Source organism: Apteryx rowi, unplaced genomic scaffold (genome assembly GCF_003343035.1).
Source record: "Apteryx rowi isolate R43461 unplaced genomic scaffold, aptRow1 scaffold_169, whole genome shotgun sequence".
Taxonomy (NCBI): Eukaryota; Metazoa; Chordata; class Aves; order Apterygiformes; family Apterygidae; genus Apteryx; species Apteryx rowi.
Genome location: NW_020447963.1, coordinates 1531747 through 1558364, shown reverse-complemented (window position 1 = coordinate 1558364; position 26618 = coordinate 1531747). Strand labels below are relative to the sequence as shown.

At 43.9% G+C, this 26618-nt stretch overlaps 1 protein-coding gene and 1 long non-coding RNA gene across 2 annotated transcripts in view; one reads left to right on the top strand and one right to left on the bottom strand.

Annotated features, from left to right (window-relative positions):
- Positions 1 to 18057, top strand: part of EHD3 (EH domain containing 3) — a 30893-nt gene extending 12836 nt beyond the window's left edge. Inside the window, exons 4-6 of the mRNA XM_026060429.1 lie at positions 12559 to 12971; positions 14236 to 14400; positions 15973 to 18057. Of these exons, the coding sequence (XP_025916214.1) occupies positions 12559 to 12971; positions 14236 to 14400; positions 15973 to 16500 (1106 nt within the window). The 3' untranslated portion in view covers positions 16501 to 18057. The remainder of the gene's footprint in view (positions 1 to 12558; positions 12972 to 14235; positions 14401 to 15972) is intronic.
- A 7661-nt stretch (positions 18058 to 25718) lies between these two features.
- The window catches only part of LOC112963415, a 3379-nt gene continuing 2479 nt past the window's right edge, over positions 25719 to 26618 (bottom strand). Inside the window, exon 3 of the long non-coding RNA XR_003252592.1 lies at positions 25719 to 26217. This is a non-coding gene — a long non-coding RNA (uncharacterized LOC112963415). The remainder of the gene's footprint in view (positions 26218 to 26618) is intronic.

Genomic DNA, 26618 nt, shown 5'->3' with positions numbered 1-26618 from the left:
GGCCCAGAGCATTTCCTCACACTGTCCAGGCTTCCTAAATCTGCTGCAGGATTGGATTGGACCTAAGAACCACTGGCACCCAGGTTCCTYGTTGCATTTGGGAATCTGGAAATCCTGAGGACACTAGATGGGTCTCATGAATAGCACAAAGTCTCTCACTGAATATGCATTTGGATTCAAAAGAGTGGGGAGAGAGCAGCGGAAGATAATGAGTAGGCCTACGGTTTTGGAGCTCTTTATGCTAATCCTGTCTCCAGTTGCCTTCTATCATCTTCTGCCTACAGTATAAATTTGGGGAAAAATCCTTTAGAACAAGCATTTCAAGAGTGGCTATTTCTTTGTGGTATATCCCTCTATTAATATGAGGGCACCAACTCAATTTGAGTGTCTCGGGCTGGACCCCCACAGTGGGCAACAGTCTTGATGTTTTACCCTAACATGTCTAGTCATTTTCTTCCTCTGTAAGGTGATGGTGGCAGAGCTCACCTTCCTTGCAGGTTCCATTGATAAAGCTGGTAGCTGTGCATCGTTTCATTGAATGAAAGCAGTATTCGGGTGCCAAGAGTTGTTATCACATGATAATGACAGACACAGATTCATGTTTGAGAAGATCAGTTCAAATTCACACCACCTATTCGTGATGCACGATTAATTTTCAGCAGCACAGGCCCTACCCGAAATGCTAAGGCCTTTCCCAGTGTTATAATTCTCCCTTGTATTGAAAGTACTCTTGGAAACTTTTCACTGGGGAACCACCTTGCACAGAGCCAAATCATGTTCGTTTTACTGAGATCTTCCATCACAGGATCTCAGCTAAAAAAGTATCAATAAAGTTATAAGGGACAACTAGAGTTAATTGAAAGCTACTGATTCAAACTAAACTGTTCCAACATGGGTCTTTGCACTGCTAGGGGATAGTGAATTCTTTCTAGGCAGTCTACAAAAGGTAACCAAGATGTTCAGGCCTTCCTCACAATGCTTAAAACATGCTGCACAAACATCCCTACCTCCAGCAGAAAATATTTAAGAGTCTGCAGAGAAACAAAAATTGAAATTAAATGGTGTAATCCTTTTTCAGTCAAAAAATGCCACTGAAAGCCACTAGTTTTCTTGTGGAACTGTTGTTGTGATGAAATTTTGCTTAGAGGAAAACTACAAAATATTTCTATTGTTAGTTCTTTTTAAAAAAAAAAAAAAAAAGTGTGTAAATGAGTAAAAATTGACCCATTTCAAGCCTGAAGGAAGTTTCCCTATCCCCACTCTGAAATCTCACCAATTCAAATCCTGATTTACATTGTAAGAGAAAAAAATCAAATTTCCAGATATCTTCAGTACTAAAAATATCCTCTTGCAAAACGTACTGTCACTTCCTTCTCCTCCTTTTGCAAAATTTCTTCATCAGCCTCCCAGGGGGCCTTGGTGCCCCATTCCTACAACTACACTAGTAAATGCCAGCAATGCCAGAGCAGGCTGATATGCAGTTGTACACTGTTAAATAAGTCACTGGTGTACTTTGGCCCAAGCCAGCTAACACCTCCCCAAACATCTGAGCATAGCTGAAGGAATGGCACAGGCTGGGAAATGTTCCTTGTAAGCAGAGAAGGCCAAAGAGTAGCCCCATTTCTCTAAACATTTGCATATTGCACCTATTTGTAGGACTGGAGGCCTGTCTTGGTGCTTGAGGCCAATTCTTCCCAGACAACTCTGCTGCCTTGAGTGCAATTAAGTGGAGGTACATTGGCCCTGTGACTATAGTGGCCTGTTGGGTCACTCCACCCTTAGCGCTTTTGCCAGKAGGTGAGAAATATAGATGGATATAGCTACCTCCTGCTCATCTTGCAGTCTAAGGAGCTTTCTCTGTTTACACTTCCAACCAGTCAAGGTACCATCGTGTTGTTAACTGACCTGATCACAGCACAGTTAGAATTACAGCGTAGGTGAGACCTCACTGCATCACCGTGTATATCCAGGACAGCCTGAAGCTGATCACATGGGCCAGGTCAAATGGCTTTTCAAAAGTTATAGGACCAGCTCCTCATCTGGTTTAGATCAACATAGTTTTGTTGAAGCTGGCAGAGCTCCAGTGATTTCTGTCTGCAGGGGATCTAGCCCAGGGAGCAGAAAGAGTCAAAAGAGTGCTGAGGTGCTTATGTTTAGGAAGGGCTGCTGCCAGGTATTGGCTTGAGCTTATCTCAAGGAAGCTGGTGTTTGAAGGTGAGCGCTCACCTCCCAGCTCCCATGGAGGACGAAAGGTATGGCTGGCTCTTTTTCCACCAAGCTTGCAAGTCAGCTGCCCTCATTAGCAAGTTGGTTTTGGAGACAGATAGAGCAATGATGTGGTTTCTAGGAAGAGAACAAGGCAATGCCAAAAACTGCTGACACAACAAAATGCTCCTGCTGTTCTATACCCTCTCAGCCTGCTCAGATTTCACTTGGGAATGAAGCAAGACCTGAGGGAGTCTTACAGAGGTTTCTCAGGAGACACTTTGATGTTTCTTAACAGCTAGGAATAGGGGAGGAATGGGGATTTTCCCCTGTTCCATCAGCTCTTATCTCCACTATTTGTTAGGTTTTAAGACCCTCAGACAGGGGGTACCTGTGGTACAAGGTCAGGGAAGGGAGTGGGTAGCAGAGCAGCTTCTTTTTGTCATAAATTTGGAGGGGAGAGCAAAGATGCAGATGTGACAGGCTTTCCTTGCCTGCCCATCCCGTGTGAACCAACAGCATTTCTAAAAAAAGGAAATTCCTTTCAATGGGAACATCAGAAGTCTAATAGGCTCCTTTCCCATCAAGACAGCAGGAGCATTAGCTGATCTATACAGTGCCAGCTCAGCAGGATACCATTGTGTTAAAGCTGAGTAGTCCTTCAGGACTCACTCTGAATCTCAAGGCAATAGCTGTTCCTGTTACTGCATCCATGTTTCAGGGAGCAGGAGTGAGAAAACTGGCTTCCCAGGAATAGTTCAAGGGCCAAGACCAGGTTTTGAAGCTTCTCACCAGTCTGAACTCAACTCTGACTTACATTCACTGCCTTGTAGCTGTTGGCCAGACTAAAGTGACAGAGCACAATCTCTTCTCTGATGGGCAGGCAGCGTACAGAAGCGCCAGCGTTCCTGTGTTAGCACTGACGGCAAGCAGCCTAGTACAGCCAGCAGCAGAGCTGCAAGTCCAAGTATTCCTCCAAGGAATGCCCTCTATTCCCTGAGAGACAGAGAGCTCTGCACTGGCCCACTTCCAGGGCACTGCTACGTGATYGTAACAGTCAACTTCTCACCAAAGAGCAGCCCATGGAGTTTCCCCAATAGCAGACATGCAGGTTTAGGCTTGTGAGCAGTCGACGGCTGTGCAGTCTGTCATAGCTGACATCCGCATCCCCTAGGTGTGCAGTGAGATCACTGGAATGGATACAGCTGCTGCTGCACTCAGAAATTGGTAAAGGCGAAGAGCCTAGCCAAGGAGCTGCCTGCAGCAATCTGTCCTACTGAGCTCCCATGGCTTTGTGTGCTCCTTGGTTGTAGGCACCCATGGTGTCACAGCTCCTGTGCTTCAGGGATGGAAGCTAGAGCCCTGGGACATAAGGAAGGACATCAGGGCACAAAGCATCCTGCCCTTCACTGCTTCTGTACTCTCCTTGCCTGGAGAACAGCTATTTCTCCTCAGGACTTTTTCACATGCTGGGGTGCAGATCTATGTCCACATGTAAAGAACTAGTCATTGTATTACCCTGTCCCTTGCTCCAGTTCCTTTTCATTTCTTTTATTGTGCCCAGTTGAGTATAAAGTGACAGCAGATTGCATAGATGCCTGTAGTGGGGGAGGTATTTGTGCCAGAGCAGCAGAGTCTTGGCTGCTTTGACCATTTGATAACAATGCAGATGCTATCCATTTGCAAAGCACTGTTCTGGTGTCACATGATGAGCCCTCACCATCCAGCTGGGAGGGAAGACAAGAAAGGGAGGTCTGCACTGGAATAAATGAGGACAAAGTGGAGGACCTCAGGTCAGGTCATGCAGCACAGCAGAGCCAGGACAGGAGCTAGGACTTGGTCCTAATTCATCACCTTGCTCATTCTGCCAAGCTAATTGAGCCAGCCTTGTAAAAGCAACTCAGGGAGGGCTGAGCCTTACACACTCTGCTGTCAGTCTCCAGCTTCTTGCTGGGCTCAACCTACACATGCCCTGGGCTAAGCAGATAGGAGTCTGCCAAGTTCAGTGATGCCACAGCCAAGCTGTATTTGATCCCTGTTTTAGGGTAGCACTTGAATACATCCTGACCACTTACTTTATCTTCATCCTGTATGTATTGACACCCCGTCTCTTTCCCCTGTTGGCAATAAGCACAAGGTCCTAGCCAGGAGGTAAGGACTGGCAGCAGTGTTCCCCATCAGCTTTCTTTCCAGTAAACACCATTACAGCCGCCTTCCAGCCTTCCACACATTTCCATTCTGCTTGCTGCAGTGCAGCCGAGGCTTCCCGTAGCCAAGGAAAAATTCATGCTAGCCGTGCTCTCTCTCCTGGAAAGGAAGAATTCACAGTGACCAGCAGCTTCAGCACTGGGGATATTTAGTCACTAGCCAGCCTGCCAGTGAAAGAAACAAATGCTAACAGTTAACAGTCTTAGGCATTTACAGAGCTCTCGGACTGACGGTGTCTCAAGTAGCCATGCCTGGAAGAAAAAGGCAAACACCAAGGAAAATATTGTTCTCCCACTTCATGAAGAGTTGTTTAGGGTACAGTGGCAACAAGAAAATATTTTTTCCAAGAGTTTTGTCATGTGTGCTAGCAACAGCGTAATACACAACTGGAAGCATCTAAATGGCAGGCATTTCAAATATTTGCTATAATGTTCCTCACTGATAGCACTTGTTTATATTTTGTATTTCACTCTGCCTAGGAGGATGAAAGTGCACTGGTTAGTTTTGGCTTCCCAGTTCACCTCCATTACTACAGTGCAGTAACCACTCTGCCAGCTTGCCCGGTTTTATCACAGTCTTGCAAACGTGTACTGTCCCTGCAGGCTCACTGCAGCAAAGACCCAAGTTCCTCTAACCACACACTTCTGTGCTTTATTCAAGAGCAAAGTGAAAATGAGCAGAAAACCTGCAAGATTCTGGCCCTTTTTATTCCTAGAAATGTTTGAAGACATCAGCCTGACTGTAGCCCTCCTGACTTGAACAGCAGAATGCAAACAAAAACTGAAGATTATATTTTACTGTCTCATGATTTCTTAAGCCAGTCTCATGATTATTTTGGAATACCAAGCCATGGTTTTCTTTGGGTGATGGAGGAGAAGGGGCAGTCCCCATGATTTGGGCTAGAAATACTGCTTTCAGCAGTTTCAGTTTTGCAGAACTGGAAAAGAAAACATTCATACAAAAGAAGATTAAATAGATAGTTGCACTGATAGAAAGGGCTGTGCTTTTTTTTTTTTAACTCTTGTTAGCAAGCCCTTGAGTTTTGTCACCAAACAAGTCTGATATTTAGAACTGCTAGTTTTGTTCATTTTATTGTCCACTGTGCACTCCAGAAATTTCCTAGGTTTCTCCTTCATCAAGGAGAGACAGTCATGTCCATCAGTATCTAATCAATATTTGCATTATTTATGCACATCATATGTTTTTTCAGTGTCCTGAGTAATAACAGAGGAAGACTATGTTTTCTAGTTACTGGTAGCAGTGATCAGTTACTGAGGACTTTTACTCCAGATGGCCATTTCAGGTTAGGTTTTCAAACATGATCTCTCCCCAGATTCGAAGTATGTTTACTGGAAGAACTCTGTCTGCTTTTGGACGCTATAATAAAAAGCCTCTTTGAAAATCTGGCTATGCATCAGTGCTGCTGTGCACTAACCCTCTGGAAAACTTAGCCTTTATTTAGATACCCTGTGAGTCTCAAAATCTGGCTATGAACTGTTTTGAGGATTGGCCAAAATACCAAAAAACGCTCAGCCTATTTCTCACAAATGACGAAGATGTAAATGTAAAGGGAAGAGGGCACAAGCTCTGCCATGCACACAGAGAAGCTAAACAGGTTGTTGTAAGGAAACATGGCTGTTGACAGTGCTCTTATCAGTTTAATGCCATCAGATTCAAATATGTCTAGTGAGGTTTCTCTTGATTTCCACTGACATAAAGCAAGAGTTCTTTCAGGCCCTCAGTCTTCCCAATCCTGAAACTATTGCAGTAAACAACCTGAAAGCAAGAGCCCATGATGTACCACTCCCGCTACTAGTTAATGTAAATGTCAGCATTAGAAATCTGAGACCAGCTCATCTTTCCTATCTGAGAACGTTAGGCAGATTTGTTGTGTAGTGTTGAGTCCCTTTACCTTTGCTTTGGAAACCTTTAAATCTCCAAGATATGTGTATATTTCCAATATATCTTTGCAAAGATGGAAATGTCATTTTTCACATGCTCCTAGTGTGTGAATCACTGGCTCCAGGACGGGTTATTTCTTTAAGCACAGGGAAAGGCAAAAGTGATCAGCAAGCTGAGACCTGCTCTAGAAATTATGGCATGTAACATTCATACAAGTCCTTTTATCCTGAAGTATTTCTGTCTGCTTCCCAATACACCTACAGTTATATATTACAGGAATCTCTCTATACCTCCTTGGAAAGCTGCCACTTCCAGAAAGGAGTACAGCAGCTTTTTACAAAAATGGTTTAGGATGAGCTACAATGAGGTATACCCAGTACTTATCTCCACTTTTCATCTTCCCTTCTGCCCTCTTCCTGCTGGTCCCACCAGCTCCTTACCTTGAGAGAAACTTGCCCAAATCATTGTCCCTCCTCTAGCTGTTTCATCTCTCATGCTGTTGCTCTGACCCCTCCTCTCCACCTTCCCTTTCCCACCTCCACTCACCAGGCCTCCCTCCTAATCTCTTCCTTGGGAAGATACCCTTTCCTCATCRCAACCACCCACCTCTGTGCCATCCCTCCCTGGGTTTCACAGCAGCCACCTTCAGCCACAGTCTTACTTCTTTTCTTAGAGCCATCTGTCACACTCGGGTGACACCTACGCTTCCTGGCACTTTCTCCTCCTCCAGCATGGACTGCCTGCTCATTTTGCCTTGACAGAGTCTTCTTCCCTAAACTTTAAGTGTTTTCATGCAGGACATCACTGTGACCAGCTAGACTCGGCTTCCAACCCATATCGTTCAATTTAAAAACTCATATCAAGTCATTAACTCCCAGGAATAGGCACTCATTTCATCTCCAAGATCTGCTCCCTCTCTAGGCACTCACTGTTAGCTATTCCAACCATCCTATTTTTCTCCTGATGCTGTCCTCAGGAATCTGACACTGACACACACAACAACCTTGAGCAACTTACTGAAATCCTCAGTTACTGGATAGGCACAGAGGGGCACAGAACAATAAAACTGCTGTCTTGAGGGCTGTGGTCTGATGGCTTTTCAATCTCTGAATAACACCAACTTTAAAAGGGTGATGAGAAGGGAGTTCCCAGTCACTAAAATTCAGCTGAAGGGAGATGAATTGCTGAAAGAAACAGCACAGTTTAAAGCAGTAGTGACAGCAAGCTGTGAGATATCTGGTGCAAAGAAACAGCTTTGTTTTTCTCAGCACTTCTTGACATTACTATTCCCATTCCATCCCACCTGAACTCCATCACAGGGTCCACAAGCCAGCAAATCCAGCTGGAATGTGCTTACTATCAGACCAAAAAAAAAAAGTGTTGCTACATGGTGAGAAATGCTGAACCCAATACATACACGCACACACATTGCTGGTTTAAACTGGCTCTAAAAAAGTATTACAGCCTGGTGGATTTTATGCTGGGTCAGGTGTCATCTGTCCTCCCACAGTCAGCATAAGACTATATCATGCCTGGGCTGAGTTGACAGAAATGTAATTGCATAATCCTGCCTGATCTGGGTTAAATGCAAGCTGCCAGGTATTCTGATTGTGCACGGACAAGTATTCATTAAGCTATGGCCTGCCTTACAGAGTCTGGATAGCAAGGTGTCTGCAAGAAGATCATTTTCTCTATAGACTGAATCTACTGATAGTCCCACTGACTTGTCAACTGTGTGTTAAATCTGTTAAATCTTTTCATGCTGTCAGAAGGAAATCTGCCCCATGAAAAAAAAACATCTGACAGAAGAAAGTAGTTAGCATGTTCATCTTGTCTGTTTTTTGTACTGCTGTGCAGTTGGGACTCATTTTCTATTCAGGTTCTTCTGTCTGGAGGTTGTGAAGAAGCTGCATCAGAGCATGTTTAAATATCTATCTTATTGTTGGACAGAGATGTGAATGCAACCACAAACAGCCAGGGATTATTGAACAGAGAATTCTCCACTTCACATTTCTGTCTAAACATCTGTGTAATAATGGTTTTGTATTTATGCAGTTTTGGCATACAGATGGCTTCCCAAATGTCCTGTAATTTCATGACAAACTGTGCTATGCTATGTAGATAATTTCACCCATCACYGAAATGCTGCCAAATCAAAGATAGTAATTGGCTACTTTTGCAAGAGACCTTAGCAACACTCTACAACACTTTAAAATAAGGTGTAAGGAAACATAACACATTTGCACTGAAATGAGCAAGGGGAAGTTCCAGACAGAAAATTCCTAATTTGACCGTAGGTCAAGATCAGTTCTTGGTCTAATCTCACACTGAAATAAACTGCCAGAAGAAAGTAAAGTTAGGCCCTAAGCATCTATCAAATAATAAAAAAATAAAAATAACATGAAGATGTAATGCTCAGTTTTAGTTACAAAATGAGCCTTCTGTGTTTCCAGGTGTTGAGCACCTCCAGCTCTGGCTGAAGTCGGACAAAATGTCTCAAGTTCTCCACACTGTTGAAAAGTCCTCCAAAAATGAGAGCTCACTAAATGTTAAAATACGAATTTAAGATCTTATCCTGAGATGTCTTTATTAACAGCTTGCCCTTAGAGTTTCATACCCTGTCTGTCACACTAATATCCAAATGCCTCAGTAGCTGAGTAACAATCTACTTTTTTATGTGCTAAAAGCAGAACTAAAAATTGGCCCTATTAATCTCCTGTGTAGTAATTCTCTAGGCAGTTGGCTGTTTGGGGAAGCAGCATCGCAGGGACCTGTCAGTGACACCAAGCAGATTGTTGTAAACACAGGTCTGTCCCACCTACCCTGTCCTTTCCGCACATTATGGTAAGCGTTAAGGAGAAGTATAACACTTAGCATAATTTTCCTCTTTTCTTCTCTTCTAAAGTGTTCTGTCAGTTAAAAACAAAATACATATGTATACACCTTGATTTTCTTGACAAGTACCTCCATACAGGAGATTGCAGGTATGATCAGCACTTGATAGAGTTTCATGCCAAGACAGATGTTTCTTGCTTAGCTGGGCACCAATGTGAGATGTCTCGTGCATTCCCTTAAGTGCCAAGCCAGTGGGACATACAAGAGGAGCGTATGGATTGGGCTTTTGTGCTGGCAAGGGATGCAAGTCGGTCCTTTGTCCCATGGTGTTGTGACTGCTCTGAAACATTACCAAGTGTTAATCCCCAGGGCTTTGTTCTCTTTTTAACGGAGATATGCAGAACAGCTGTCAGGAGACTATCTCTGAACAAGCAAAGAAGCTAGGAAAGACAGGCTGCTAATCAGTCTAGACATCTAATGAAGTCCACAGGGACATTCGTGACTCAGTGTATGTTACCATAGCAGCTGGGAACATACATAGGACTGAGCAAATATTAATTCCCTTTTCCTGTTGGGCAGGGCAACGTTTTTGTCCGTGAATAGGAAAGAGAGGCTCAGAGGGCAGATCTCCTCTAAGTGCTGCTGTGGATCTGGACCTAAAACACATTGAAAACAACAGAGCTAAGCACCTAGATCGTTTTAGACAAACCTTGAGACAGATCAAAGAGCTGACCTCAGCCTCCCAAGTCCTCAGCTAACACTAAAACCTCCTTTTTTATTTATTTATTTTTATTAATCACCACTTTTACTGAATTGCTGAAAACTGTACAGAGGGTCAGATACAGCCCATACTAACACAGCAAGGAGCCCAGCGTTGGCTGTTACTCCTATTGCCAGAGAAGAACTATCCACATGATGTATGACAGGCCATCACTGTAGTATTACAAGGTGCCCTAGAGCGTATGACTTTAGTTTCCCCCTTGTTTCCCCCCAAGGGGAAAGGCTGGGAGAAGTAATTGTAGTGTAATTCAAACACATGCCAGCTTGATGAGAATGCATCCCAGTCAAAGAAATTTGACAGGATTAAATGCACAAACATCTCCAAACAAAGTCACCCTGAGTCATTGCTTCCATGGTGAGAAAACAGGCTGTGTGGCTCAGTGCAGGAAGAGTAAACTATTGCACCAGACTAGATGACTTCCAGTACACCCCGGGCAGAACTGAACATTGGGTGAGGGCATGCACGCAGTCTTTAGCAAAGTGAGGGTCCCCCCCCCCCCTTTGCAAATTCATGGAACTGCTGACAAAGGGGCAACTTACAGCCTGAGCCCTGTCTTTAAGTGACATGAGGTATTGGGGTTGACACTGTTCTGCCACCAGTGTCTCCTGTGGGAAGGGGTCAGCCTCCATAGCTTTGAAGCAGATATGCAATTGGACCATGGAGGTGAGCTCTCTACAGTGTGAATGTCTAAGGTTGAAATGACTGTTAATATCTGAAAGCAAGCAGGAGCAAATTTATTTCAATTGTAGGAGGGTCTGACTCCTGAAAGTTAGCGAGTTCAGACATACGGACTGAACTGGGCAAAGTGTACAGATATTGATAGTTTACCGAATGCTCAGTGGGTGTCTGTTAACACCAGTGTTAATTCTGAATTCTCCAAAGTTCTCCTTGTCAAATGTACCTGAGCAAAGAGCCAGGACCCAGCATCACTTGCTGCTGCCGTAGGAGGCACTGCTGTTTTAAGTAAGCAGGAGGCTCCTGGTGGGAGAAACATCCATCACCCTCACCTATTCCTAGAGATCCCATGGAAAAAAAACAGGGCAAGCTGTCCACATCCCAGAGTACCTTCTCATACAAACAAAGCCTGTTGCTAATGGCTTTACAGTCTAATACTGTTCCTCTTTTTTGTTCTTGAGGAGCAAACTATAATTGAACTTGGTGAAATACTCTACCCCGTAATAACATTCTGCATTCGTACAAGAATTCTCAGTGGCAAACATCTAATACCAATATATCCAGCTGAAAAGAAAGGTTCACACAGGAATTGCTCCTGAATTCAGAGCCAGGATTTCACCCTGATTTGGTTAAAGTTGTAGGAGAGAAAAGGCCAATGGAAAAAAAAAAATCAAAATCAGAACTCAGCAGCCCTCCCTTCTGCAGCTGTGATTGATAGACTGGGATTCATTGCTTGCCCTCTAGGTATTACATTAAAAAAGCCAAAAAAAACCCACCCAACCACACACCACTGAACTAATTCTCTTAAATTTATTCATGAAAGCCAAGATTTAAAAAAAAAAAAAAAGCACATTAAAGGCTTTGAATCCAAATAGCATATGCTCTGTCCTGATCTCTCCTGCCCAGCAGGAAAGAAACAATGTTGCAAAGGAGTGCCAGTAAAGGCCTTTTTATCAGAACAYTTTTCCTAACAGTACAGCACTCTGGTAACTCAGATAACCCCAAACACTGCACAGCRTAAGAGAGAACATCCGGGCAGCAGGGGAGCACCTGTCTCTCAGTGAGGCTTTAAAGAAAGCGAAGAAATACCACAGAGCTAGGAGAGAAAGTCATTTTGTTGTTGTTATTGTTGTCATTTTAAAAACATCTACACGCACACACACTGTTTATTATGCCTTGTATTTCCTAGAGATTGTCCTATGTCACTAGGAATCCATTACCCTTAATTCTGAGGGATGTGAAATTTGAACCCAGTGTTTTTAGCTTGAGTCCACCTCTGGTATTTACGGCAGTGCTGCCTTCTAGTAGCAAGTACTTCACAAGGTAAATGCAAATCATTTTGCTTTGTGCACATGCAGCAGGTATGGCAGGATGATTACTCAGGCAAGGCAGGTTATTTGCATCCTAGGTTTTGAGGAGGATGAAATAAATATAGTCTCACACAACTAGACAAGACCTGAGAGTTACTAAGCAGTAGAGATATGCATCTCAAAGCAGTCTGGATACAGCTACTGTAATTACCCACTTCTCCACAGCCTTTGTAGGCTATGCTGATGGCCAGTATTTCAGAAGCTCAACTTGCCTGCCTTGTTGCCACATGCAAGGCTACAGCAGTAGCTGTCTGAACACAGCAGTTTCTCCGTGGCATGCATTTGAATGCAGCATCTGTGGCAGGAGTTCAAGACTTCTCTGGGTGATCTCTTAATCCAGAGATAATGAGAATCATTCTTAACTGTGCAGATCTTAGGTATTTCAATGTGAAGACAATGCCTCATCCCCGCCCAGTGTGGGGCCAGGAATCATGTTTCCTGTCTCGTTTATCAAGCTCCCTAACTCACCAGGGGAAGTTTCCTCTTTGCAAGCTCACCCTTGGATGGCATGGTTCAGGTATGGCAAACAGCCTTCTCTCCTCCCATGTGTGTGCATCTCTGCTCTTCCTCCACCCCTTGCAGGTTATGACTTCGCTGCCGTGCTGGAGTGGTTTGCAGAGCGGGTCGACCGCATCATTCTCCTTTTTGATGCACACAAGCTGGACATCTCAGATGAATTTTCCGAGGTCATCAAGGCCCTGAAGAACCATGAGGACAAGATGAGAGTTGTCCTCAACAAAGCAGACCAGATAGAGACTCAACAGCTCATGCGGGTGTACGGTGCCCTCATGTGGTCCCTGGGAAAGATTGTMAACACTCCTGAGGTCATTAGGGTCTACATCGGCTCCTTCTGGTCCCATCCACTGCTCATCCCYGACAACCGCAAGCTSTTTGAGGCAGAGGAGCAGGACCTGTTCAGGGATATTCAGAGCCTACCCCGCAATGCAGCCCTGAGGAAGCTGAATGATCTCATCAAGCGAGCACGGCTGGCCAAGGTAAGTGTTGGCACAGACAGGCCCAAGCATTCAGTCTGGACTGTCTGCAGCATGCAGGGTACATGGAAGTAGTCTTGGCCAGACCAGCTCATGGAGCTGGTGGGTCTTATTTCTTTTCCATCCCATTTTGCCCCAAGGTCCCGTATATTTGTCCTAAGTGTTTTGAGGAACCCCTTTGCATGGTGTGTCAGTCATCACAGGCCTGAGTGAGGTAGATACCCACAGATCAAAGTAGGTCGCTCTGAAGGGGATGTGGAAAGCAGTTGCACTGTGAGAGCAGAGAGAGAATTCAGACCAATTCAGATTGCCAGAACCATACACCAAGGGAACTTGGAAGCTGGTCTTTTGTTTTAAACTGTCTAAGCAAAGAGAGAAACCCGACTTAGATGGATGCAGAGGAGATGGAGACTCACAAGAATGGCAAATAAGCCTGCAATGAGCATGAGAAAATAACTCCCAAGGGCAGTGCCAGAAATTCCATCTCGATGAATGTTTGAATTGAGCTGAATGTAGTTCTTCAAAATACAGGGAACAGCCCCATATCAGTTGAGAACAGGGATCAAGGTGAATTGAGAAGAGGGATCAAAGGATCCCTAAAAACTTTCTAAGCAGGGGTCTGCATCTCCAAGAGAAAAAGCTTGGTCCACCATGTAAAAAAATGTATAATCATAATCAAATTATTTAATTTTAAATCCACTGCTGTAGATCACTGTTGCTGGAAATAATAAAATAGATTCTGCTTTCAGAATCACTAGTGTCAACAGGAAGAGTCCARACTTAATTTGGTGAAAATGGTTATTCTGGGCTTTTACAGTTCTCACGTACGGAGTACTCAATAGAACAGCATCATGTGACTTGGAGTCATTCATATCAAAACATTAAACAAAATCTAGAGAGCTCCAAAAAGTGTCTGTGTGCTAACCATTGTGGTATGGCTGGCAGGGGACTTCCCTGTAAAGCTGTGCCTGGTGTGTGAGGGGAGAATTCTCCCCCAGGAATTAACTGTGAATATTGCTCTCTGCATGCTCAGGGCTCATACACCATCCTCACCTTGTCTCAGCACAGCTAGAAAACACAGCTGAGCGACACTTAGCACTGAAGTGACAATCAGCAGATGTGGGCAGATTGAAGAGCCCAGCCTGCTCTTCAGAGCGAGACAAGATGGGGTTGACTCCTAAGCACAGGTGCTCTCTACTGGGAAGAACATACTGACATTCTGTTTAAACCTTGTTGTCTTCCTTCCATGTCATTTCATGCCCTTCAGGTCCATGCCTACATCATCAGTTCCCTAAAGAAGGAAATGCCCTCAGTATTTGGGAAAGACAATAAAAAGAAAGAGCTTGTTAACAACTTGGGAGAGATTTATGCCCGAATTGAACGGGAGCATCAGATCTCACCAGGAGACTTCCCTAATCTGAGGAAGATGCAGGTAAGTGGCAGCATCTCATCCAGAGTACCAAACATCCAAAGAAAGACCATTAGAGTAACAGTAGGGAATACGGCAGAAGCCGCATAGACCTTGATTATTGTTGCCCATATGAAAGGCCTGTTGTAATATTGAAATAACTGTAATATTGAAATGAGCCCTGAACTATGTGAAGACTATATTTGGGCATAAATATTTTTGCACATGCAAAGCTCCAGCTGCCTTCATTTCTCAAGTCTTTGCCTAGATAGCTCTTTACAGCAAATTATTTCCTCCATTTTTCTTTATTTTTAATTCCAGATTCCAGTCTCAGATTTTTCAGGCCTAAGAATACTGCTAATCTATATTAAAAGGAAGGGTATATTTCTTGAAAAGCCTACACATATGCCTCTCCTCGAGGACTATATCTTTTTGTGCTCTACTTCACTATTTGTTTCTAAAAAGACTCGGAGAGAAGGGAGGCTATGAATACTAAAAGCCCCATATCTATTTTTAAGGAGAGAAGCAGGTTTCATGTGCCGCAAAGCTGAGGCTGACCCAATGTTCATATAAGTCAGAGACTCCAAAGGACCTTGGATCAGGGCCTTGTACTGTATATGTGAACAATGCTGGACATGGCTACATTGCTGTGTGGCTTCAGTCCAAGCAGAAACCTGTTCCCAGTTACTGAGCTGTTAAAGTCATTACTAGCTCCCTATGGAAAATACAGCATCTCCTCTTATTTTCAAAAAAAAAAAAATGTTTTCCTTAAGTTCTTGAGAATATGAGATCTACAGAGTGTACCCAATGGACGATCATAAACACATATTTTAACAACCAGTGAATAAATGTTAAAAAAATTATACCACTATAGTAGGAGTGAATAGATTGGATTTAATGAGTAGAGGATGAAGGATAAAGCTGTAGAACATTTGCAGTTCTCAGAAAATAATTCATCTGCAGGCCCTGCTCAAAGCACTTGTATTAGCTGTGAAAATTAGAGAAACAGAGCAATGCTGTAAAGTCCTGCTGTCTTTATTGCATCTGAAAGATATGCTGCATGATGGCAGAGGTTTTACTGCTAAAGTAGTCTTTTGCCAGAGTGGTGTTTCCTTCCTCAGAGTACTGAGAAGGAGGAAATGCAGAGCAGTGGCTGGAGGATGTAGCAAAAGCTACAGTGACCACAGAGATGCACAAACAGTTTCCCTTGAGCAATTTGGTCCTCGAGGAGAATGCTTCTTACACATGACTTGGAAAGGAAGGTTCTTCTGTTTGCTTACAGCCATCGTTTGGGCCTTTGATTAAACCTCTTCTCCTCCCTGTGCCTAGTCAGCCCCCCTAGCTAGGTGGGGGGRTAGGATGGGGAGATGATTCTCCATAGGGATTAAAGAAGATTTAAGTAGGAACAAGACCAGCCAGGGAGATCCCATCACATGCTATGAGTCAAGGGTCTCAGAGGATGGAATGGTATGTACCCCCCCTCCTCTGCAATAGCAGGTTTTTGAGCTGAACAGCAGACAGGGAGCCCACTCTCTGCTGTTACTGCACTATGCACWGCCATGTTGCTCACCCCTTGCTCTGTTGTCCCACTTTAAGGATCAGTTGCAGGCTCAGGATTTTAGCAAGTTCCAGCCCCTGAAGAGCAAGCTACTGGAGACAGTGGAAGACATGCTGGCCAACGACATTGCCCAGCTCATGGTGCTTGTACGCCAGGAGGAGTCRCAGCGGCCTACCCAGATGGTGAAGGGAGGAGCCTTTGAGGGCACCCTGCACGGTCCGTTTGGCCATGGCTATGGTGAAGGCGCTGGTGAAGGGATCGATGATGCTGAGTGGGTGGTGGCCAGGGACAAGCCCATGTATGATGAGATTTTCTACACACTCTCGCCTGTTGATGGTAAAATAACTGGTGCCAATGCAAAGAAGGAGATGGTAAGGTCTAAGCTGCCCAACACTGTGCTGGGCAAGATATGGAAACTGGCTGACATCGACAAAGATGGCATGCTGGATGATGAGGAGTTTGCCTTGGCGAATCATCTCATTAAAGTCAAGTTGGAGGGTCATGAGCTGCCGAATGAGCTCCCTTCCCATCTCCTCCCTCCATCCAAGAGGAAAATAACAGAGTGAAGGAAAGGTCGCAGGGGAGGGTGGGGGGGAGGGGAGAAAGAAGAGATCTAGAAAAACATGTTTACTTAAATTATACCTTTAGATGTGAGATCACCTTTGGATTTATACCTATTTTGCTGTATGAAGAAAAAAAAGGCAAAACAAAGAAAAGTCCAATCCTTCATGATAATATGCAATTAACTCTTCCAGTGTAATTTCCCTGCTTTCTAATGTTTAGTCTATAAATACAAAGAATGTTGAGACTAGAAGCTGACAAGTGGGAGTAGAAGAAAGACTCAAGTGGGCTGCATCTTTTGAGAGTGGAATAGGCACTAATAGAAATCTGCTAACTGCCAGTGTCACTCCTGAGCTTAGGCTGCACCTTGCACTGCTTAATTGGTCTCACAAACCCCAGGAGACTTTCGAGATCCTTGCTAGTGAAGGGGGAAAAAAAAAAAAAAACCACAAAAAGGTCGCCAAGCTGTTAGCTAAATTAAAGAGCACCTCCTAATTCATGATGAGCCTATACCAGATACTAAACTCCGAGTTAAGAATTTCAGGAATCTGGATTTACCTTTAAATCCAAATTTTACAAGTGGTTCCCTGTCCTTAAAAAACAGAAGAAATCTGAAATGGCTTGGATCTGAATAGGGCAGCTGGAATTCCTCGTTAACCACGAAGGGACAGACCTTAAAGAGTTCCCAAGCACTTCTACCTCCCATTCATTCCCGGGGGGAGATTTGCTCTCAGAGCACGGCCAAGARAACAACCGCCCCAAGGGAAACAACAGGAGGAGAGGGTGCTGGAGGCAGAGATCAGGTGGGTTGGAAGGGAGGACCACCGAGGACTCACCAGTCCCAGGCTCACTGAACGGTGCACAAGTGGATAGTGTTTTCTCCTTCAAAAGCCTTTGAACAATGGTGGTGTTTATCATTCCTGTGAAGTGGTATGTTTACTCTCATTGTGTGCAGTGAAAGCTACTAGGTCCCATTCTTACTGTAAAGATAAAAACCCCGCATTGTCAGGTAGATTGTCTGTCATACGAGTAGAGAACACAGAGGGGCAGCAGGCAGAGCTTGCTATACTGCCTGTGACCCCCCCAAATACAGCCTGGGTGTTGAAAGCCTTCACCTACCCACATCCTCCCCACACAGTAACGCTTAATCCCCTCCAGAGCCTCCACCCTGCGCCAATGGGCATTCCCCTCTTTATGTCATGCTCTATGAAATTTCTGGTTTTTTAGGACCTGATTTTGGTAGAAATTCCCCCAGTTTCCCATTTTGTTTCCCCACACACACATGCTCACTCACAGGCAGTCTTCCGGTTTTTGGTTGTTGCTTTAGAGCAGCATGTTGTTCCAATTCCTGTTGTCACTTTATATAACCTGAGCTCCTACTGTGATGAAAAAMCAAGACAAGTATAACTTATTTTATATCTCTGTGTTCATATTATATAGAGAAATATATTCTGTGTATGTAGGATGTGCTTATTGCAGTACATTTATCACTTGTCTTAAAAATTAATGCATTAACCTTTTTTGTACCCTGGTCCTAAAACATTATTAAAAAAGAAAGGCCAGATCTGTCTATTTCTTTACCTAATGAAATAAGGCTGAATTCCAAAAAGAAAGAAAAAATCCAAAAAAACCTCGTTTCTACGTGCARTAGAATTTAAGCAAGTCATCCTCAGCATGTTCCCAAATGTACATGTGCAGATCAACCCTGCTGGAATTGCGTGCTAAGTGATATATGCAGCAAATGTCTTTCTCTTCTGGGAAGCTAATCGCAGCTGCATGCTATACTCACTAAAGCTAGCAGAATTGTACCCAAGATTAATCTTGTTCAATAGAGGGGAAAGGTAACCTTCTAATAAGTCCTTCAATAGGAAAAAGAATATATTGCAATAAGTTCCTTCCTGCCAGTCACAGATGAGAATGCTACAGGTCCATCAGCATGTGGAATGGACAAAAGAAACATTTAGTCTTAAAGCTCATTAGCTTTAATTTTAATTCTGTCTTCGCTATCCTTTACATGTTTATTATGGTGACCATTACCCCTAGAATAAGACRGTGATATGCGCTAAGACAAAGCAGTTAGAATAATACTGGGGAAGCACTTCGAAAGAGGGTGTGAGCAGGAATGGCTGGCAGTTTCCATTCGGTATTTGTGAGGGATGAGAGAGAGGAAGTTGTAGGGTAGAAAGTAAGAAGCAGTAAGTGTAAATTTGCATAAAGAAGTCAGCAGACTGTCTTGTCACTCCAGTTTGGTTACCTAAAGGTCTCCAGCTTAACTCACATTACAGTGTGCACATCTGCTAACACTGGTCCAGGTCTTTCTGTGGAATTTGCATCCACCTAACTCCAGATTGAGGGAAAAGGTCAAGACTGAAGGGAACATCTTGAAATAGCCCCTAATGACCTTTCTACATCCATGCAAAGTTTGACTTTCTGGTGGCTGCTCATATAGCRTGTTGCTTGTGCCAATTGTCTCATGCTGAGGCCTAATACTTTTCTTAAAGAGCAGAAGATTGCGGGCTCTCTCAAAGGAGATGGCAGAAGATGAGGCCTACTAGTCTTTTTCAGTATACACAGGCAAGATGTTCAGGTAGGTCAAAAATTCAAGTGGCTCTCAAAGCACAAAGCTTTTCAGTGTTTGTTTTAGCATACTAGTTTATGAACCAAACCACTAGCCTCAGTTGTTAGAACACTTAGTTTGCATTGTGTTGACTATGACTATGCGCTATGTGCTGAGAGCCTTAGCGAGCTCAAAAACATCCATCATTAAAGAGGAATGGGATTTTTCTGTGTCACTTTTAGAGCAGCAATTACCCCCACACCACAACTAAGGCATATTAGCACTACAGCACATGCCACAGGTCCTGTCTGCTCTGTGCGTCATGGGGAGACTCCTGTTCTTTTGTATCTCCATGACAGCTGCAGTATTTCAGCAGCATTCACTTAAAAGTGCCAACAGCACAGCTGCACAAAGAGCTCTACCAACAGAGGTCAAGTGCACAAAACAGTACCACAGTACTGTAGCGTGTGGTTTTCTTTCAACACCTGTTGCAAAGCCACTTGCTCTGTCAGAGTACAACTTCCCTGGTCTCATTGGAGGAGAAAACTAACACAAGCATTTTAGCAACAAAAATAGTTACTTAATATGATTGCATTATGATTCAGCAACAGAGCAGAGGAGGCAAAGCTCCCCTCTTGCAGAGAGGAACCATGATAATAACCTGAGAGGTTATGTTTCCAAAGGGCCATCCATATTCAGAGAATATGAGAAAAAAAACCTCTTTACTGTGAGGGTAACAGAGCACTGGAACAGGTTGCCCAGAGAGGTTGTGGAGTCTCCTTCCTTGGAGATACTCAAAAGCCATCTGGACACAATCTTTGGAAATGTGCTCTAGGTGGCCCTGCTTAAGCAGGGGGATTGGACTAGATGATCTCCAGAGGTCCCTTCCAACCTCAACCCTTYCGTGATAAGTTTATATAACACATTTCACTCTTGCTCATTAAACTCTATTTTCTAAAGAGAATTCAAGCACCCTGAGTTTCTCTAAACAGAGTATATGCAATCCTCTCCCTCAAGTATGGCCAACTCCTTCCCACAAACAGACCCCTCTCCCCTTTTTTTTTTTGATCAGTGTTATGACTATTTGGATAATCCTAGCCACCTTCATTGTTTCCCGCATCTGTTACAAGGATACAATTTGCTAAATCCGCTAGTACTTCAGGCTATTTGCACAACCCTTTTGCCTGTGCATGTTCTCCTTGTCGGTTCACAGAGCCATACTTCCAAAGACAGTTATCTGTGTCTGACGTGACTTTCTCTTTCCAAGAGGCGTTCTMAATTACTGAACCAGGTTTCCCCAGGAAATTATATAGAGGAACCTATTCATTTGCGGCAAGGGGAAGAGGTTATTCATAATCACATGAATATACTACTGTTGCTCTCTCTCCTGACCCTGCCATGCCCTTCTCTACCCATCCTCAAACAGACAGGGTCAGAAGAACAGAGAAGAAAATTTGGTCTTSTCTGCTTCTGTTCCTTTCTGGGAAAGATTTACAAAAGTCCTAAGGCTACATACTACATGGGCTACAAGCTGAAAATGAAGTTCTCTATAGTAGAGCATGACRAGTAGTCTGGAGCAACAGTGCTATACAACCATTTATTTGAGGGGAAGGATAGTAACGACACTGAATAAATTCCCCAAATAAAATTTCAGGAGGGATATAGTTTAGCAAAAGGCAATTGCTTCTGTGAGCTGGAATTCAGCCAGCATGCTAGAGGTCAGAGGGATTTTTAAATCAGAAGAGGTTAGAATCAGTTTTTTCACCATCTTAAATTCTGACGTAAACTACATACAACAATGAAGTTCAGATTCAGGTTTGGAAAACTGCTCCTTTAATTTACTCTACTTACTACTCCCTAATGATATGTTCATATAACARTCTTTGGTTGGGGAAACAGATTTACGGGTGATTTGACCTTACATAGAGTGACAATGTTCCTACAGGGAAACTGGGGACAAGCTTCTCCAGAATTCATCTAGAAACGTGCTGCACCTCTTGCATCATTTATAGCTTTCTCYTCTGCTGTTGTTTATTTATTTCAATGTTTCTCTTAGTATAGGGGCAGCTGTGGGAAGAGGAACTGGGTGACTCCACAATTAGGCTTTGCCAAATCAAGGGACATGATACACTATGTTTAAACTCTTCCTAGGCTCAAAAGTCCATGAGTCCTTCAAAGTGTGATGGGGCATGTTTGGAAACACTCATAGAGAATAGCATTGAATTATTCTAGCAGAGTAGCTTGACTGTAACATCCAGGTTATTTTTGTGGAGTTCTCATAATACAGCATCTGTTATTTTTTGGTCTTTCCCTTTCCTTCCTTTTGCTTATGAGCCTTTCCCTCCTTTTCCTGGTCTGTGCAAGGGGGACTGAAAACAAGGCTTCATCTGGGAACTTGACATACTGAGAAGTTCAAGGCTAGTGCAGGCAAGTCAGTCACCTGTTGCTTTCCAACTCCTTCAGGCAGCGCACATAAAATAACAAATCCCATATTTTATGTACAATGAACAAACTTCAAAACAGTTGCTCTCCACCCGMAGGGGAAGAAGTCACCAGTGAGTAAGTACAGCTCACATTCACCAGGGCTTGTCAGCTCCATCAGTTCCTTGGCTGGTCAGGAGCAGGTCAAACACTGCACAAGTTGTTAGGGTTTTAGATCAGCTCTTTTCCAACTAGTTACGTGTCACATAAACAAGTGTCAGCAAGGACTCCATTAAGGTCTTCTAAAGACATGAACGTAGGAGATATTTACAGGCYTTGGATTATATTGTCTTTCTTGCCTTCACTGTTGCGCAGACAAACAAAAAGCGTATGTGTGGAATTCCTCTCCTCACACTTCACAAGATTATTGCAAGCAAATGCTAACTGAAAACTTTCTCTAAGCAGTTTTTAGCTCACCGCTYAATCTACTAAAGTATGTAATTATCAGTAAGATGAGAATCACATGAATTCCTTTTAAGGAAGTTCTAGTTCACGCAAGAGGAGGAAGTGCAGCTCACATAAGAAGCTGTCTGGCCAGTTTTCTTACCACCTTCAATTGTTACTTCTCAGGCAGTATTTCAGCAGCTTTATTTCTAAAATGAGTGGAAAGGAATCAAAACAGAAGCTAACTACCTGACTGCCTAACACATATTTAAGCCATTCACAGAGATGACATGGGAAAATTGTTTGGATCCAACCATCTTTGAAGTTTCCACGACACACAGCACTACTGCCTCTTTAATTTGTATCWTGACTGGACTCCCAAGTGGCAGAAAGCAGGTATGTTAAATTCTCAGGAGCATAGGTGCCCCCCACCCCCCTCCAATTAGGAGGAAAGGATTCAATCCCTCAGTAAAGAGTTCCTTCATATGCCATTAAGAGGTTTTGTTCCTGTATATATCTGGAAAGGTTATAAGTAGCTTAAACATCCATAATAGCTAATTAGCACCCATTAATCCAGTTCTACCATAGAGCAACTCTTTGACAAACTCGTGAACTTGCATCATTTGCCACAAGGAAAATTAGTTCTCTAACCAATATCACGACTTATGACAACTCATCCTGCCAAAAGGATGAGAGGAGACTGATGACCTTTCTGCCAAGAAATCACAGCTTGTGAATTAAACCATAAAAATAAATGCTCTCATGTTTCCAAGGGTTCCTATCAGCAGTCACCAATGTCTGTTAGCAGAGCACACCTTACAATCCCTCTTTCCAAGCCAGAATATACCATTTCTTCTTTCTGAACCTTGCAAGAGCCAATCCTTCCTTCCAAAACTGAGCAGCCTTGAAGGGGGAAGGAGGAAAGGGGATGATCTAGTGACTGTTGTGTAGTACCTGTGTCCAGCTGTGGAGCTTTGTAGGTTGCCTGCAGGTCATGAATGAACCAGTGAGTGAAGGAGACTTTGAGAAGGAAGTTTTGCATCCCAGAGGTCTCATGCACACAGGACTGGACAGAAGTACTTACAGAACCAGATTTGTGCAACCAATGATGTCAATGACAGTTCTCACAGGAAGCCAATAAAATAAAATATATGGATCGAATACTCATAATACATTGGGAGCCACTTTTTCCTCTGGCTCAGATCTGCTTCAGCCTGAGGCCTGTGAAAGGCAATACATGCTATAACCAACCAGAAATTAGTTCTTGACAGTTACACTCGTACTTTGCCTTGCCTGATGTAGCCATCAAATATACCAATGCTATGCAACAAGAGTAGTTGAATGTCTCATAAACATCCAGGCACTTAGTAACCAAACTATAGTCCATGGACCATTGATGGTCTCCAAGGCCATGATAGGTGGCCTACAGCTGTCTGGGCAACCATGTGACCTTTATGATATTTTTTTCAGTAAACGCCTTGCAGGAATGGTGACTGATGAGGCATGAGGTTTGGCAGCAGTATGTCTTTTTTTAAGCTCTGCTGACTCAATTGCTGTAGTCCTTTGACTGCAGTATTTTCCCAGCCTTACAAACAATGTTCAGCAGGTCTATGAGAAGAAAGGATGTTTTGCCAGGCCGTAGGCAATGCATGCATGCAGAACAGACAGAAGAGTGACCATGTGCTGCCTAGGAAGTGGTAAAGTCTAGTTCTGAACATCTTTCCTGTTCCCCTACATCCTCTAAACAGCTCAGTCAAATCCCAAAAGCACCACTTTTCAGTCTTCGTAGCATTTCGATACAGACCCAAAGTTAGAGTTTATCTCCTTTTAGAACCTCAGAGGAGAAATTATGGTCTTCATTTGCATTTTTTTTCCCCTCCATACTGATCCATCTTTTCAAGTCATTCTGTCCTTCTTCCCTCCCCATTAGGGGTGCAAGGAAACAAAGATCTCCATCCACCCTGTGTGCCAGGAGGAAACAGGSATGCTCATCCCAGCACTCCAAAGACCATCCGAGATTGGCAAAAGTGATGGCCTTTGTCCTGTAGTCTCTCCTGCAGCAACTAGGAGAAAACCAGTGCCTGGCAGGACCCATGGGAACRTGGCTAAGGTGGTGTCTTCTCAGCCCAGCCTGCAGGGGAAGCGCCAAAAGCAGGGAGGAGCCGAAGAAGCCCAGAGGGGGGACTAGGGTGGCTGTGGAGAGTTGGCCGAGGTGCCATTTTGTTTGCAGTCAGGCTGTCCCAGAGCAGTGAATTCCTGGCCAGCAGGAAACCCAGAGACCCCCTCCTCCTCCAAAGAGGAGGACAAGCCACGTAGAACGGGAGATGATAAACTGCTAATGTGACAGCAAGGGTGCTTTGCCCTTTCCGGCTGTCTTTATCCTAACCCTGCAGATCACGCAAGGTCACAGATATTTCYAATGATCTGCTTCCGATAGCTCTCCTCACTCATTTCACAGAAAAAGGGAGGACTCATGCTTTTCACTGTTCCCTTGAAGAAGAAGGGTTACGAGCAAAAGCCAACGCATTCTTCTTTGTCAAGCTTGGGTCTTTGCAGGCGAGAGCAGGAAAAAAATAAATAAATAARTCACTGCTTGCAGTCCCAAAGGCACACGACTGCTGTAATAATCTTTCCTCTTTCAGAAGTTTATTTATCTATCCAGCTCCTCCCTGCAGACATGAATGTCAGAGCTCTGATATGTATGAAAAGCTGCCAAAGTCAAGACAACATAGGGCCTGCAGGCTTGGCTGGGCTATTTAGAGACTTGCAGAGGCAGGAGGATGTTCAGAGCTGGCCTCCTATCCTTTCTAGGGCCAGTCAAACTTGTTCACAGGCCATTTTTCCTTAAGCCCAGAGAAAAAAGCCTTTCAAGAAGCTCCCTACCCCGCCTAGAGGCTTTCAATTAAGCAGACACAGACAGACCTGTCAATTAACTTTGAGCATTACTGACTATTTGGGATGACTCAAATATAATCATCAGACACAGTCTTGCTGTCTGCCCCAAAGGCCTTAGCCACAGGGGCGAGGGAGACGGGCACCTCGCGATGACAGAGCCAGGAGAGCGCTCCTGGGGCGGGGGGCGAGTCCCCRAGGCGTGTGGGCTGGCCTGTCCCCCCGTCCCTTCTCAGCCCGAGCCTGCCCGCAGGCCTGCCCCATCCCGCTGGGGCCAGCGGCAGCCAGGAGGCCGTTTCAGAGACATATAGGCTACTGTTGTTTTGTCATCTTGCACAGTCATCTCTGGTGAGCTGATACCTGACATGTTAAACCCTTCAGATCATTTGAACTCAATTGTTTTCCAGGAGGGGGAGGGGGGGGGAAGAAAAAGAAAGAAAAAAAAAAGCTCAAAGCTCTTGTCAGTTGCCTGAGGAAAGTGATATAAGGTACAAGAGGAGGAAAAGTGACTTTTACAGCCCCAGCAAAAAGCTATTTATTTCATAAATAAGCATAAGTGGGAGCACTGCATGTATCTGAAAGAGGAAAAGGCCACTGACTCCATTTACTGAGATTTAGACACATTTCTTCAAATGCCATTTTAAAAAGATGTGTGTGTATTAAAAGAAAAAAAAAATGGATGTGCACCCAAGCGGAGTTATTGTGCTGTACCTCTTTTTATATGAGCAATATAACTGTACTTGAGCTAAGACTTTGAACAATAGTGAATAAATGACCCCGTTTTCCCGAGAACACTGCACACAGGTACGCTCACCTCTTTGCACAGAGCACTCTGGATTTAAGACCATCATTTCAAAGTAGCCTGCAAAAAAGTCTTGATATTTGTACTTGAGGATCTCCTTTATTAGGGGGGATTCAAAACAGAAGCCCATAAGCATAGCTAGATTTCAAACTGCAGAGTTTGTTTTGAAAGACGACATTTGCATTATCCATTATGAAATTAGAGCATGGAGGTCTTTAACTTCTCTAGCACTTGTTCCACAGAGACTCCTTCAACCAGAAGAGGACCAAGCAATGCAGCCAAAAGCAGGATCTCCACTCTCCCCAAGTCCACGGCTTTTAAATCCCAGGGTAAGGCTTACGCACACTGCTGTGTATGTCTAAACTCAAGGCCAGAGCACAGGAGCCCACAAAGACACTCTGGGCATCGCTGGCGGCGCTCGCCGAGCTGGCTGGTGCCTCATCCCAGCTCCTCTACCCAGCCCCACTATGCTCAAGAAGCTGATCGTACATTAAACATTTTCCTTGTCTAAGTAGTGGTTGTCATGTCAACAGTAAGGCTATTTAGTGACTGGGGAGAAGAGAGGCAGTGTGGAATGGGTAAACTTCGGAGTTACTGCCCCGAGAGCTGAAACACACAAAAAAAGAAATCTAGATTTAGTTCTCTTTTTTCCTTTGTTGTTCCACAGCTCAGATTACCAGAAAAGTTTAATTCTTATTTTTTAATCAAAATGGATTTGCCAGCATAAAATAAAGAGATAAACAGACAACAAATAAGCACTTCAGTCAGCAATCAACACTATGGACACGATAACCTAGTTAGGGTGCTCTCCTTCCTTCTGCATGTTACGCATGCCTGGCACAGTTTGCAGGACACCCAGCATCTCTGCTGTAAAGATAGCTGTAACCTCACACGACTTACAGGGATGACAGCAATCCACAAAGCACTCAAACGCTTACACCCCCCCAAAAAAAAAAAAAAAAAAAAAAAAGCCCAGTTTCTCCCTATCTCCATCCCCCCTTTTCATG